This window comes from Symphalangus syndactylus, chromosome 24 (assembly GCF_028878055.3).
Source record: "Symphalangus syndactylus isolate Jambi chromosome 24, NHGRI_mSymSyn1-v2.1_pri, whole genome shotgun sequence".
NCBI lineage: Eukaryota > Metazoa > Chordata > Mammalia > Primates > Hylobatidae > Symphalangus > Symphalangus syndactylus.
This window is the reverse complement of record NC_072446.2, coordinates 34,677,469-34,691,739: the sequence shown is the minus strand read 5'-3', so window position 1 is coordinate 34,691,739 and position 14,271 is coordinate 34,677,469. Positions and strand designations below refer to the sequence as shown.

At 51.7% G+C, this 14,271-nt stretch overlaps 1 protein-coding gene across 2 annotated transcripts in view; it reads left to right on the top strand.

The window, feature by feature from the left end:
- Positions 1–10,232, top strand: part of CTNNBL1 (catenin beta like 1) — a 178,367-nt gene extending 168,135 nt beyond the window's left edge. For both annotated transcript variants that reach the window (XM_055265460.2, XM_063633566.1), the window contains exon 16: positions 10,039–10,232. In XM_055265460.2, the coding sequence (XP_055121435.1) occupies positions 10,039–10,127 (89 nt within the window). In that variant the 3' untranslated portion in view covers positions 10,128–10,232. The remainder of the gene's footprint in view (positions 1–10,038) is intronic.
- Positions 10,233–14,271: the final 4,039 nt, after the last annotated feature.

Below are 14,271 nucleotides of genomic sequence, written 5' to 3'. Positions count from 1 at the left end.
TGTGAGAGAGGTGGCATTGAGCTGGTCTGAGAGGCTAGGACAAAGACAGTCCAGAAAGAAACAGCAGTGCGAGTGAAGGCACAGGGGCTGGAAATCTTTTATCTGCTCAGCCCTCCCCATCGGGGAATGGTAAATCCATTGCACCCATTTTGTAGATGGAGAGTATGAGGCATTGGAATCTGTTGTTTTCTCCTCAGAGAAAAAGACAGTAAAGGGGTCTGATGGACACACTTAGCCCCACTCATGCCTTCCGGGGTGACACCCTGGGGGCTCCTTCTCATTCTTAGTGTCAGATTCGCGTGAATTACTGCTCAGAGCCTCATTTCGCCTCCTCCCTAAGGTGTAGCTGTGGTGATTTGCAACTCCAGCCTTTAAATGGCATTTACTTCTAACGCCCACATGTTCAATTAGAACTTCTTATTACCCTCAGCTCTACTATCTTGCATTGAGCCTTCTCCCTGCACCTCCATCCTTGTAATCAAAACAGTGATCTTCCAAGAAAGGAAAAGTATTTTTAACGGGTGCTGACATGTAGTAGTAGTTGGATGTTTTTCTTTCTCAAACCCTGCCACACGCACCCTAAGTGATTCACAGTTTTCCATTATTGTGAGCCCTAGCCTCTGTCTCCCTCGGATCCTGGTTTATTTCCCTAGTGCCTTTTAAGGTGCTGACCCCATACTGGATACTGAGTGGATGATTGTTGAGTGAGTGCCTGGGCAAGCGAGCAGGTGAGCGAACTGGTGAAGGGTCCGCACAGGCGCCATCTTCATTCTCACCCCTCTGTTTTTCTCCCCCGCTGCTTTCTGCCCACCCTCACCTCCCCCACCTCCATGCATACCCTCGCAGCCATCCTTCCAGGCCTGGGCTCAGCCCTTCGTTTCTCTCCCCGTCACCCTTCATAGCCAGCTCCTTAGTCCATCCCACCTCTTCTGTCTCCAAACTCAACCTTGAATCCATCCACTTCTCTGCATCCATTATTCCCATCATAGCACCCTTTTTCTTTCCATCCGAGCCCTTATCGCAACCTATGATTGTTTTTATTTATGTGTTTGTTTACTCCTTTTGTCTGTCTCATACATTAAAATATAAGCTCCGTGATGGACACTGTCTGCCTTGTTCACTGTGTCTCCTCAGCACCCAGAGCAATGCCAAGCAAATAATGGAAACCAGTAACAACTGCAGACATTGTGGAATGAAACCCTACCCTTGTATGAATTTAATGTAGCAAACATTGACTGTGACTCTCCTCGGGACTAGCTGGGCACAGTGCTAAGTGCTGTACTACGGAGGTGTCACACGGCAGCTGCCCTCATGGAGTTTACAGCCTTCCGGGGACATAGAGTATAAATGATTGACCATAATCCAAGCCCAGTGAAACGCACACTCCAGGAACTACTCAGCTGGCCCTGCTCAGTGCCAGGCTCCGTGTCTAGTCCTAGAGATACTAAAGGAATAAGCGAGATCCCTATCCTTCAGGCGTTCACAGTCTAGGGGGAGAGGCTCAAAACTAATTAGAACGTGCTAAGCACCCGTCAAGTTGTGAGCAGTGTGCTGAGGGAGGGAGTGGCACGGAGGCAGTTATGTAAGCAGGGAGGGAGCCGCTTCTCCTCCTCAGGACTAGGACTGCTGCCCAAACCAGGCAGAGGGAGCAGAGGCCTGGAGGAGGACAGGGCAGGATGCAGTGGCCTTGGGGAGGACTGTAGCCCCATCAGGGGAGGCCAAGCAGAGGTGCAGGAGGCTGGAGTGTTGGGTGGGGTGTGGCTGGGCAGGGCTCCTGAGTTCTCCTAGGGGCACAGTGAGTTTGGGGTACAAGGGGTGACTGCATCCCTTGATTGGCTAGCAGACAGCAGACATTCTCATTAGTGCCTGGGGAATCATTTGGGAAGTTTGAGGTCATCAGTGTGGAAGTGATATTTAGAGCCTGGGAATTGAATGCCATTGCTCAGGTCGAAGAGGCCCCAAACATCACGCTGGCAATTAAGAGTTCTCTCTAGATGGAAGGTTGTCATAAAGAGTTCTCAGCCCTCCCGCTGGTGTGCCCCTGTTCTGCCTCACCCACAGCAGGGGAAGCCAGTCTGCAGCAGGGTGTGGAGCCTGTGCAGTGTGGCCTGCCTCTGGGAGCACCCCCTGAACAGGGTGCTGCAAGGACCCTGAGGAGCCCTCACTTGGGTGGAGAGGGTGGTGCTGAGGTTGACAGGGTTGAGGCTCCCATGGAGGTGGGAGGGGTGGGAGGCTGGGCTCTTCTGGGACCCCCGTCCAAAAAGCCCATCTGGTTCTCCTTTTTATACCACCCCCCCTCCCTCCCACCCTTCCTTCAATCAAAAGCCCAAGAAAACAAAGCCTCATAAAGAAAACCAGCTCATCAGTCTGTCCTCTTTGATTTTAATTTTGTTTTTCAGTTTGGGTTGCTTCCTTTTTTTCTTTAACATACTAATTAGATGCAAGCTTTTTTCTTTGATTTTATGGCCTACATATTTCCTAAGTTTTGCTGGCAGGATGACAGCTGATGTATCCCTTGAGGTCTCAGGAAAACGCTGATGAGGCAAGCCCAGCGGGGGACTTTTCCCGTTATTTTTCAGCCCCCACTCTCACAATTTTCTCCCTCCTCTGTTGGGGGTGCCAAGAGTACAGGGAATAATTGATGGCTCATTAAAGCCCCTCTCTCTGCACACTGCTCACTCGGTGCTCCCGACGTCCAGCCTTCCCCAGAACCAGCAGCAGCTCTGGCCTGAGGACTGTGGGCCCTCCTAGGGAACCGTGGTCTGAGGACTGAGATGCCCACAAAGAGAAGGGCAAATAGGGCCATGTGCTCCATGAAAACAGCAGAAGACTTACTGCCATTTATTTCTGTGGTGCTCGGCACCCCAAGTGGCAGAGAGGAGGAGTCAGTTACTGCTGACTGGGGTGTGTGCTGAGGTGGTGCTGTAGGCTTCTTTGTTCTATTCCAGAAATCCAGACCAAGTAGTGGTCACTTACTGAGCTCCTACCTCCTCTGGGTCAGGCCTTTGGGGTACAGTGTCATTACCTCTGGTCCTCACAACAGGCCTAGAAAGTGGGGTAACAAGGAAACTGAGACTCACTGAGCTTAGTGGGGGTACCTGGGTCTCTGGCGATGTAAACTGGATCCAGACTCGGAAGGAGCTATGCACAGCAGTATAAGGAATGTGCCAACTGCTGACTGGCCCATGTGCTCTTATGGGCTTTTAGGAGAGAAGAAAAATGCAGGGCACTCACCTTTAGAGAGCACCAATTTGACATCACAGGGTGCTAGGCAGGCTTCTAAGATAAGGGAGACACTCAGGAGACCCTGTCCCCAACAGGCATACGTCCCTCACAAGTGAGATGACTGACCGTAGCGCAAAGCAGAATGGAGCCAGTGCTGGGATGCAGAGGTACAGGGGGAATGAAGACGGCACAGTTAACTCACAGTTAATCCAGCTGGACATGAAAAGGAGCCCAAAGATCCAGGGAGGCTGAACGGAAGGCGTGGCTTCTTTTGTTTTTTATTATTGTAGTAATAATTTATCATTTTGACCATTACTACCATCACTACCATCTATCCACAGGCCTTTTTTTTTCATCTTGCAAAACTGGAACTCCCCGTTCCTCCCTCCCCCCAGCCCCTGGCAGCCACCATTCTGCATTCTCTCTCTGTGGCTGCCTGCATGGGAAAGGTTTCCATAGGCAGCTGTGCATGGGCATTGTTGAGCAGTCATCGCCTTAGCTGTGGCATAGGAGCTGTGACCTGAGAATGCTTCGAAATATAAATATTTGTGCCAATGGTTGCAGTGGAAGCCACTGGCCAGTCTTGTTGATGTTTTAGTCTCCTGGTGAAAGTTGTTGGAGGATCACACAGATGCCCGGGAGCAGCCACGGCTACTGCACAGCGGCTGGTTTGCAGAGGAAAGCTTAGAGGATTACTGGCTCAAAACTCTCTCACTGCTGGGCAAAAAGAATGAGCCAGAAACTTAAATGCTTTTAGAATTTGGCCCATGGCCCTTTGATTTGCAAGTATTCTTTATGGTTTAAAATCTCCTCTTAGTAGCTCATAAACATGTATTTCCATATTGATTTGGGGATCTTGGTAACCCAGTTTGTCTGTGTGATTTAAAGCTGCAGAGGCTGATAGGATTTATCTTTGGATGACATGTTGGCATGTGTGTGGCTTGCACCTGGTCATGGATACGGTGTCCTGCAGGGTATTTGGAGGCAAGAAAGGATCATGGAGAGAGGCCTGTATGTTAGCCCTGTAGCCAGCGGCCTTGACAGGGCTCAGAGGCGTCTTAAGGACACCTCGAGAGCTTTTTAGCAAATATGTCACATTTGCCTTAGGATTGCAGCCCCCAGGCCTCACACCCAGTTCACCCAAGAGGGCTCTCGGGAAGCGCTGCCCGGGGTAGTGTGGTGGTGGTATGCGGAGAGGCGGGGGGAAGCACTCTTGGAGAACCAACTGTGCTAACACCATGCAGCCTGCAGTGAGTTGCCCAGGTTCACAAGCAAGCTCTGCCGCTTTCTAGTGTCTGACCTCAGGCAGCTCCTCCCCTCTCCAAGCCATAACTCCTGCATCTGTAAGATGGGGAGAACCTGTGTCAGAAGGCTGCTGTGAGAATGGGGTGAAGTGCTGTGTGTACACATGCTCACATGGTGGCTGGCACCTAGAAGAAAGTGCCTGTTACATGTTAGCTGTCTTTATTGTTATGATTAGTGTCCAAGCTCACCCAGGAACGGAGACGCTCAGATGAGCATAAATTCTGGATCTCTGTGTAACTCTGGGCAAGTTAGTAGGTAACATATTTAAGTCTTGGTTTCCTCCTCTGTAAAAAATCCAAACAAAAAAACACCTAAAATAAATATTGCCTCTCTCAGGAAGCCTCCAAGGTTAAAATGCAGTTGGGTGCCTGGGACCAAGTTACATACTCAGTAAATGGAAGGTCCTTCCTTCCTTGACCTAATCCTTTCGCCTGAAGTTAAGCAGCAGCTTGGACTGAGATGCCACCAGGAAAAGCAGGGACCAGCACACAGGCTCGACTTCCCCGGGGCCTTGTGGGGGTGGGTGGGTGTCAGTGGGTGCTTTTCCAAGCAGGTTAAAACATCCGTGGGACTCTGAGAACGTGACCATTGGCATTGTAAGCAAGAGCAAGGGTCTTTCTCTGTAAGTGGGTTTCATTTGAATGGCATCCCTGATGAAATGAGAACCTACAGCCTAGCAAAATACACTGCTCCTGGAGAAGCGCAGCTTTCAACCTTCCAAGTTCGTTGCTGTTGTCAAGGAATCTCTGTTAGACCTGAAGGATTTTCCTTTCTCGGTTTCTATTTTGTGGTTATATGTACATCTTCAAGAGTTTTCAATGTGAAAATATTGGGCATTCCTCCTCCCTCTTCCTCCTGCATTTTTAAAAAGGTGAACATTTAAGGCTTAAGGTTCATGGATCTGAACCAGGCTTGTGAATACTCGTCCAGGTCTCCGCCCTGGAAGATGACTTTTCCCCATCCACCAGCCCCGGTGCCCCCTCCCTCTCCCTCTCAACATAAACAGAACAGCTTGTATTCCATGTCTGAATAGTAAACCTGCTGTCTAAAGTTTGCGTTAATATTTATGCGTTCAGCACTGCTGCCCATTTCTGAGTTCCATCAAAGCCTTTATTATAAGAGCATTTGAAAATGTGGGGGAAGTAGAGAAAGGAGTTGGCATGTATGCCGTCTTTCTCACTCTCCACTGACTTAGCCTCTTCCCCCTCTCCCCTCATCCTTTTCTCCCTCTCCCCTCATCCTGCAGTCTCTTTTCCTCTTACATACACATGCACACATGCACACACGCACACACACATGCAGCAGAGAGAACTCTTTCCCAAGACCTCTGGGAGGACTCTGTTCAATATTTATAAACTGCTGCAGCAGCTGTAATAACCAGAGGTAGCTGGCACCACCAAGATTTGCTCTAAATAGGACTCTGCCATAGAAACAAAGAATGAGCAAGGGCAAAGGGTGAGGGTGAGGTGCCTGAGGGTGCAGCTTCCCCGGACAGTGGAGGAGCACTAGGCCAGGTCGTCGGACCTGGTTCTGGGCCTGGCTCCGTGGCCGGCTCGCTGTGGGACCCTGGCCATTCACCTGTCCCCTCAGGGCTGCAATAAATTTCTGAGAACCCTTCCAGCTCTGATATTTGGTAACTTGGCATAAGACAGTGTGACCCCAGCCAGTCTACCCACATCTGTCCTGGCCACCGAGGCCCCTGTACATAAGACATTCCTGTTTTGGAACGCTCACAGAGCAGGGTTTTTTTCCACAAAGACCAGGGGCCAGGCAGGGTAGCCTGTTGCTTAGGTAACAGGGTGCTGCTGTGAGGACCGGCCCACTCCCAGTGGCTTTTTAGGGGCCTTTTTTTACTATCCACACATTTCAAGGTTTGAATTCCGGCTCCTCTACATCCTAGACTTGGGCAGGTTGCTTCAGTTCTCTGATAGCCTCTGTTTCCCCCGGGTAAGTAGGGCTGGTGTTCTTTACCTTGTGAGATTGCTGCAAAGGTTACATGTGAGACAACATAGATAATGCAGGCACATAGCAGTGCACAGCACATGTTAGTTCCACTCCGCTCTGTATGGGACAGGCCCTCTTCCAGGCAACACTGAGCAATTCACTGCCTGTGGGTCAGTCAGATATCCCCTTTCCAGAGAATGGGTGATGTGACTCTGTTTGCTTCTTAGCACAGTTGGAGTGACAGAGGAGACTTGCGCATGGGATGGGTGCTCTGTGTACCATCGGCATGTGTAAGTGAGGCCTCGGCACAGGTGATTCGGCAAAGGGATTGATGCAGGTGTGGGTTCCCTCTGCTTCGTACATCCCTAGAAAGAACTCAGGGAAGCCGGCTTTACTGTTGGAAAATCACTGCCCCAAAGCATCGGACTGTTTCTCCACTTCCCTCCCTCCTGGGTCTGAGAAGACATTAGGAGAGCAAAGTGTTAGCTCAATCCATTAAGACTCCTGCTTCCAGACCATGCCTCCGGGGATATTAGATGCCATAATGGTCGTTTCTCTCTCTCCTGGGGCAGCAACTGTATCATTCACATATGAGTAAGAGATACCACTTACACGCAGCCCCAGAGCCTTCTCCGGAAGCTCAGTTCCTGTCTCCATCATCCCAGCCCTCTCTCTAAGGGGCCTTAATAGGAGGCATCACAACCATTTGCTGTTGGAGGTGATGGATGGGCCTAACAGAATAGGATGATTTCCGGGGGGAGCCTCACAGCTGGCACATGCCTGAATCCCAAATCCCATTTTCCAGCATGCATCCAAAGTAATAAAGAGGAACGGGGCAACATAAAGAGGTAGCAGGAGCAAAATTACTTCCCCAGCATTGGCAGGGGTGGGGCTGACAGGGGAGGGGTGAGAGGTCACACGCTTTGTTTTCTCTCCCCAGTCTGTGTCTGGTTTGGATCAGCAGGTGTTTCATTATGCAAAAGCCTCTTACTAGAGAGTTCTCTCCATTTTCTTTCTCAAGCCAGGCGCCAGTAAGGGACCAGGGGGCAGAAGTGCAAGCAGCCATCCTAGTCACCCACTGCAGGAGATCCTTCAGCACGACACTCTGCTGGGGGGGCCCTCAACCAGGCTTAGCTGGGAAGAAGGCGAAAGCCCCTGCCTTCATGCAGCTCTCCGTCTAGGGAGAGAGGGGCTGGGTGGAGGATGGTCTAGCAGTCAGGCTCGCATGAACTGGAGGCAGTGGCCTGGGGCCGGGTGCGGGAGTGAGAGGTGACCAGGCAGGCAGGCTTTCACAGGGAGGACATCTCAGGAGGGGACCCGGAGGGGGTGTGGGACTTCCCCAGTGCCATTACTGGCCTGAGCAAAGGAGGCTCAGGGAGGGAACTAATGTTCCCTGGACTTTTGTTATTTGAACATTTTCAGAGGGGACCACCCAAGGGCACAGTTGTGAGTCAGAGCTAGGATTCGATCGCAGCCCGACGTTGCGCCTTTTCCTCTCTGGCTATGGGCAGGGGACAGTCAGAGGACAGTGAGGGGTTGGACCACCCCATCCTCCCCCTTCCCCTCCCACCAGATCCCCTACACTTGCTCCAGGAGCCACCGCAGGAAGTCCAGAGTCACCAAATCACCCCTCGCCATCTCCTAAAAAAAAACCAGAGTGACCATGCTATTTTGGGGGACCAGGACACTTTGAAAAAAAAGAAATGGAGTCTTAAGGATCACTGTGCTGGGACAACAAGGGAGACGAGAACACAAGTCTGCCCACCATGACACTCTCTATGGCATCCTCTACCGATCTGTTGCCTCAACTGTGCCCGGAGCCTCACCCTCCTCAGGAATGTTTCCTTTCTCTTCCTGGTCTCTCTGAAACCTGGCGCCCCTGCACCCCTCCTACCACTGGAGACATGGGAGGGGTCTTCCATGCTCCAGTACTTCTAGACTATTCTTTCTCCCTCCCTTCCCTGAATACACCCAGCTGTCAAAGTTTGTGTCGGGGGACTGCACCCCCTGACAGCCCCTCCCTGTTGTTGGCACCAGCACCTGTGCCCCCAGTCCTTGGGGGGATTCTGGGCTCACTGTCAGCCTCCCCAATGCTCTTGTCATATTTCTTGGTGATTGCAACATCCACATCTCGTTCTCACACCCCATTTCCGGTCTATCTGTAAATCTTATTGGAGCCACCCTCAGAAAACATCAAGAAGCTGAAGACGTTGCCTCACCTCCACCATTACCTGCCCGATCCAGGCCACTGTCACGTCACATCTCCTTTCCCTGCCTTTGCTTCCCCCATGGTGTCCCCCACACAGCATTGAGAGGGATCTGGCAAAAGTCAAATCACATCACTCCTTTCTGCTCAGGACCCACCCCACAGAAAGGCCACAGCCCTTACCGTGGTGCACAGACCCACACCATCTGGGTATGGCCCCCTCCCGTGGCTCCAGGCTGTGGCCACACTGACCTCTTTGCTGACCCTCAGATAAACCAAAGAAGTGCCCCCCCTTAGATCCTCTGCCCTGGCTGCCCTGCCATTCGATCCCAGACCTTTCCACACTCATCTCCTTCTGACCTTTAAGCAGATACTCCCTGCTGACAGCTACCTGTGTATTTTGTTCACTTTTTGGGTTGTGACCCTCACTAGAAAGTAGGCTCCACACAAGCAGAAATTTGCATCTGTTTCGATCACTCCTTTATTCCCATTCCCAAAAAGAGGTTCTTGAACTGGAGCATACATCAGCATCACCTGGAGACTCAATAAAACCCAGATCACTGGGCCCCACCCGTTTCCTGTTAAGTGGGTCTAGGGTGGTCCCAAGAATTTGTGTTTCTAGTAAGTTTCCATGCAGTGCTGCTGCTGCTGCTGCTGCTGCTACTGCTGCTCAGGTCCACACTCAGAACCACTAGCCCAGAGCAGTGCCTGCCCAGCGGGTGTCTGTCTTAGTCTGTTCGTGCTGCTGTAACAAAATCCCTGAGACTGGGTAATTTATGAAGAACAGAAATGTACTTCCTCACAATTCTGGAGGCGGGGGGTCCAAGACCACCGTGCCAACCTTTGGTGTTTGCTGAGGGCCTTCCTGTTGCATCCTCACATTGCAGAAGGGGGAAGGGCAAAGGGTCTTGAGAGTTCCCTGGAGTCCTTTTGCAAGGGTCTAATCCCCCTAGATTAGACCTAATCTAGACCTAATCTAATCTTATAATTAGATGGTAAGAACCTAATCACCCCATAAAGACCTTTGCTGCGTTGAGGATGAGGTTTCAGCATGAATTTTGGAGGGGACACAAACATTCAGACCTTAGTAGCATCCATGCCGTGTGTGTTGAGTGAATAAATTCATGAGGGCGGAAGTGAAGGGTGTGGCTAGGAGGGGAATCCCAGCATGGAAAGGTAAGTTGGGACCTTTCCACTGAGGGCCTCAAAGGCAAGACCCCAAGGAATTTGGCTACAATGGGGGCATTAGGGCGGCTTGCACCTCTGGGAGTTGGGGTTCTGGGAAAGGTATGAAGCGACGTAGCCACGGTGGACGCCATGCCTGGGATCCACTCCTGACTCTATCTTTGTCCCCCTAGAGTATGCAGAGAACATCGGGGACGGCCGGAGCCCGGAGTTCCGGGAGAACGAGCAAAAGCGCATCCTGGGCTTGCTGGAGAACTTCTAGAGGCACCTTGGCCCTGCGCATCGTGGACTCTCTCAGCTTCCCTCCCAGGATCAGTTTCTACACAACTCTGTGTGGCTTTTGGACAAATTAAAGCTAGTTTTGGTATCCCCGGGCCAGTTTTCTTTGTAGTTAAGCTTCGCCTGCTGACCCTCCCTTCCCCTCTCCCCACAGCAGCTACTTCAGGACTCCCCCAGGGAAGGCACGTGGGCAGCCTCACTCTGCCTGCGAGAAAGCTGAGGCTTAGAGGGCGTAGCAGTGACAACTTCACCACCGAGCTACGCAGGTGGTGCTGCTGTAAGGCTGGACTGGGGACCCACCTAGAGTCTAGATGTGGGACCCAAGGCCCCGGGCCTCATGCTCCAGCTCCCTGGGGAGGCCGGCCACACAGCACAGCCCTCAGAGCATGCAGAGCCCTGCCGCGCATCAGACCACAGCCCTCAGAGCATGCAGAGCTCCGCCGCATGTCAGACCACTCGGATGGGGGCTGCATGAAGGATTACCAGATCCCAACGTGGGCCCCACTGCAAAAATAGCATCAAATCTCTCAGTGAGGCCCTGGCATTTGGGCTGTTTAAAGCTCCCGATGGTTCTGTGCATCAGGGTGAGAGCCACTGCTTTAGAGTGGACAGGTTTGGGTCCATATCCCCACTGCGTCATTACCAGCTGTATATTTTGTTCTGGTTTGGGTTTTTTTTTTTTTTTTTTTGAGATAGGGTCTCACTCTGTTGCCCAGGCTGGAGTGCAGTGTCGTGATCTCGGCTCACTGCAAGCTCTGCATCCCAGGTTCATGCCATTCTTCCGCCTCAGCCTCCTGAGTAGCTGGGACTACAGGCGCCCGCCACCACACCCAGCTAATTTTTTTGTATTTTTAGTAGAGACAGGATTTCACTGTGTTAGCCAGGATAGTCTTGATCTCCTGACCTCATGATCTGCCCGCCTCGGCCTCCCAAAGTACTGGGATTACAGGCGTGGGCCACCGCACCCGGCCTGTTTTTTTTTTTTTTTTTTTTAAGACACAGGGTCTTACTCTTTGGCCCAGGCTGGAGTGGAGTGGTGCAACCACGGCTCACCGCATCCTTGACTTCCTGAGTAGCTGAGAGGGAGGTGCCACCACATCTGGCTGATTTAGCTGTACATTTGGATAAGTGAGTTTCACCTTTCTGAATCTCACTTCTTCAACTGCACAGTGGGGCCAATAATACCCATTCGCTGCAGAGGATGGCATGCTTAGCGTAGTGATGAAGGCACAGTCACGGCTTTGTAGCTGTCGCTTCCTTTGGTTCTTCCCGCACACATTTGTGACTTCAGAATTGTGATTTCAGGCCAGATGTGATGGCTCTCGCCTGTAATCCCAGCACTTTGGGAGGCCAAGGCAGGGAGGATCTTTGAGCTCGGGAGTTTGAGACCATCCTGGCTAACACAGTGAAATCCTGTCTCTACTAAAAATACAAAAAAATTAGCTGGGTGTGGTGGTGGGCGCCTGTAGTCCCAGCCTGGGCAACATGGTGAAACCCCATCTCTACAAAAAATAGAAAAATTAGCCAGGCATGGTGACACATACCTATGATCTCGGCCACACGGGAGGCTGAGGTGGGAGGATTGCTTGAGCCCAGGAGGTCAAGGCTGTCTTGCGGTCCGGCCGCAGGGGTTATTCAGGGATGCACCGAGAAGTAGTGAGAAAGAATGGTGAAAGAAAGACACAGAAAAGCGGGATTAGGAGGGACGGTTCCCTGATAGGGAAACGCCAACAGCTCTGGTTTATTCAGTACTTTTATACATGCCAGGGGTTAAAAAGTCCAGACAATAATTATTTTTGTCTTCCTTTGATGCGGCCTCTGCAGTCTGTCCTATGCTAACTATTAACTATGAGAAGCCATTCACAACGCTTCACTGATCTGGGAAGAACAGGAAGGTACCCATAACAGGATCTTCGGTGGGGGTCTTTGCCATCCCACCTACTTCCCTGTCTGCAGGCTTTGCCAATGCATGGGAATGTGAATTTGGCTCTCCACAAGGCTGCAGTGAGCTATGATCATTCCACTGTACTACAGCCTGGGCAACAGAGCAAGAAGACCCTGTCTCAAAAAATAAAAAAACTGTGATTCTACTCATTCGACATAGGTGATGAGAAAGTTGGTTTCCCCCTCAGAAGTCAGCAGTGCTTTAGCATGTTTTTAATCAATCCTCAAAGGACAGAGTCCCCATGAGTGAGGAGGCAGACGAGTGGCCAGATGAAGAAAGCAGCATTTCATTCCAATGCATTGTGCAGCCCAGGGTCACAGACAGGCTGCTGGGGACGCCACACGCCTCGAACTATGTCCCTGCCGCTCTTGCTGTTCCCTAGACCCTGAGGGACAGGGCTCCAAGCGGCCACTGCCATCTGGCCAGAGTTGACGTGCTGGGTGAAACCTGTTTGCCATCCCAGGAAGCCACCTAGAGGTCCCCGAAGAAGAAGGCACCTGCTCTGTGTCCAGCTTTGGGCTGGTGACGGAACAGTGAGTAAGGCAGGCCCTGCCGGCTGGTGCTCACTCGCAGCCTGGCGGGAGGACAGTGCATAACCGTAAGCGTCCCTGCAGAGAGGGGCAGGAGAGCACAACAGGGCCTATCACAGGATCAGATGGTGGCGCTGTCACTTTGGGTCTAGTTCCTTGACTTTTCTGTAACTGTAGTAGCTAGCACGTATCGAATGCCCAGTGGCATTGTTATCCCCGATTTATGCAAGCGGAGGCTGAGGGCTCAGAGAGGTTAAGTAGCTGCACAAGGCCCTGTGGCCAACAAGCATCAGAAGGCACATTCTAGCCAGGCCTGTCCAGCAGCGCAGTCCACACCCTCTCCTGCCGAGCTCCTCTACCTGGAAGAGTCACACCATACCGGCTGACGCCGTGCTCCAATCCTTTCATCTGTTGTGTGGTTTAATGAATTCACAAAAAATAGAGCACGTCCAGGTGTAACTTAGAGAAGCAGACTTCTAGAGCTAAGATCGGTACTTTAGACATCGTCAGTCCTTCACCTTGATTTTCTTTTCCAATTTTAATTTTAACCAGTTAATGCTTGCAAACGGTATAGGAGTTCAAGATTTAACAAAAAGCAAGGCAGTGAGGAGTCCACCCACTCCTCTCCCATCGCCTAGGACTTCCTGCCCCTGGAGGCAGCCGCTGCCATCTGATTCTCCTCCAGAGTTCTGTCCAGCGTTTTGCCAGCCGTGTTCGGAAGCCCAGGCCTCCCCACCATCTCCTAGAGGCCAACATAGGAAGGGAGGGCCGGGGAGGCTCAGGCACTCCACAGTTGCCGCACCTTGCCCTGCTTCGCATGTGGCAGCCTCCTGAGATCCTGTCCCTTTGCTAAAAGCAAGTTGGAACTCTTCCCTTGACAAGTGAGGAAGCAGCCCCCTTTTCCATTAGTTTTGTGTGGGGAGGGTTAGGGGCAATGTGAGGTGTAGTCACTTCGGGTGCAGCAGGGGAATACAGTTCCAGGGCCCCAAGGGACCAAGGAGACAGGGTAAGGAGAAGGCAGCCGCCACCACTCCCTGATTTCAACGACCCAAGGCCCTGCAAAGCTTTTCGGGGTGAGGTAGAGCTCCTCATTGCTCACCCCGGGCTCATGGTCCCAGCTTTCAGGCAGCTTGCTGCCTGCCTAAACAACTGTCTGCCTCACAAAGCAGCACCTCTCCTCTGGGGGAACTTCTTGGGCTTCCAGGAAAGGCTGCCCTCGGCCTGTGGCTCCGAACCTGACTTCTTTGCCCACTGAAAGGGTTCAGTCTAAATTTGCCCCTTCAAACAAAGCTTCTTCATGTTCATCCTCATGTCCATAGCTGAGTGGGACCAGACCATAGCATCCAGAGAGGTAGTATTCCTTTTCCAACCCAAACATGGCAATCAGATTACCTTTTAGCAATATTCGCCAGGGTTTCTTCACAGGGGAAATAGGATTCCACTCTCATCTTCCGTGGCAGCTTGCTGCTCCGTTTGTGGTGGTTGCACACTTGGATTCAGCAGCGGCAAGATGGGCCGTCTCTAATTCACAGAGATTTGCATGCAGGCCACGTGCCTTCCTTATCTGGGGAAACGCATTGTCAGGGCCGCTGGAAGGCATCCTTCAGTCACCCCCACGGTAGCACCAGTGCACAGGTGGCATCTTCTGCCAT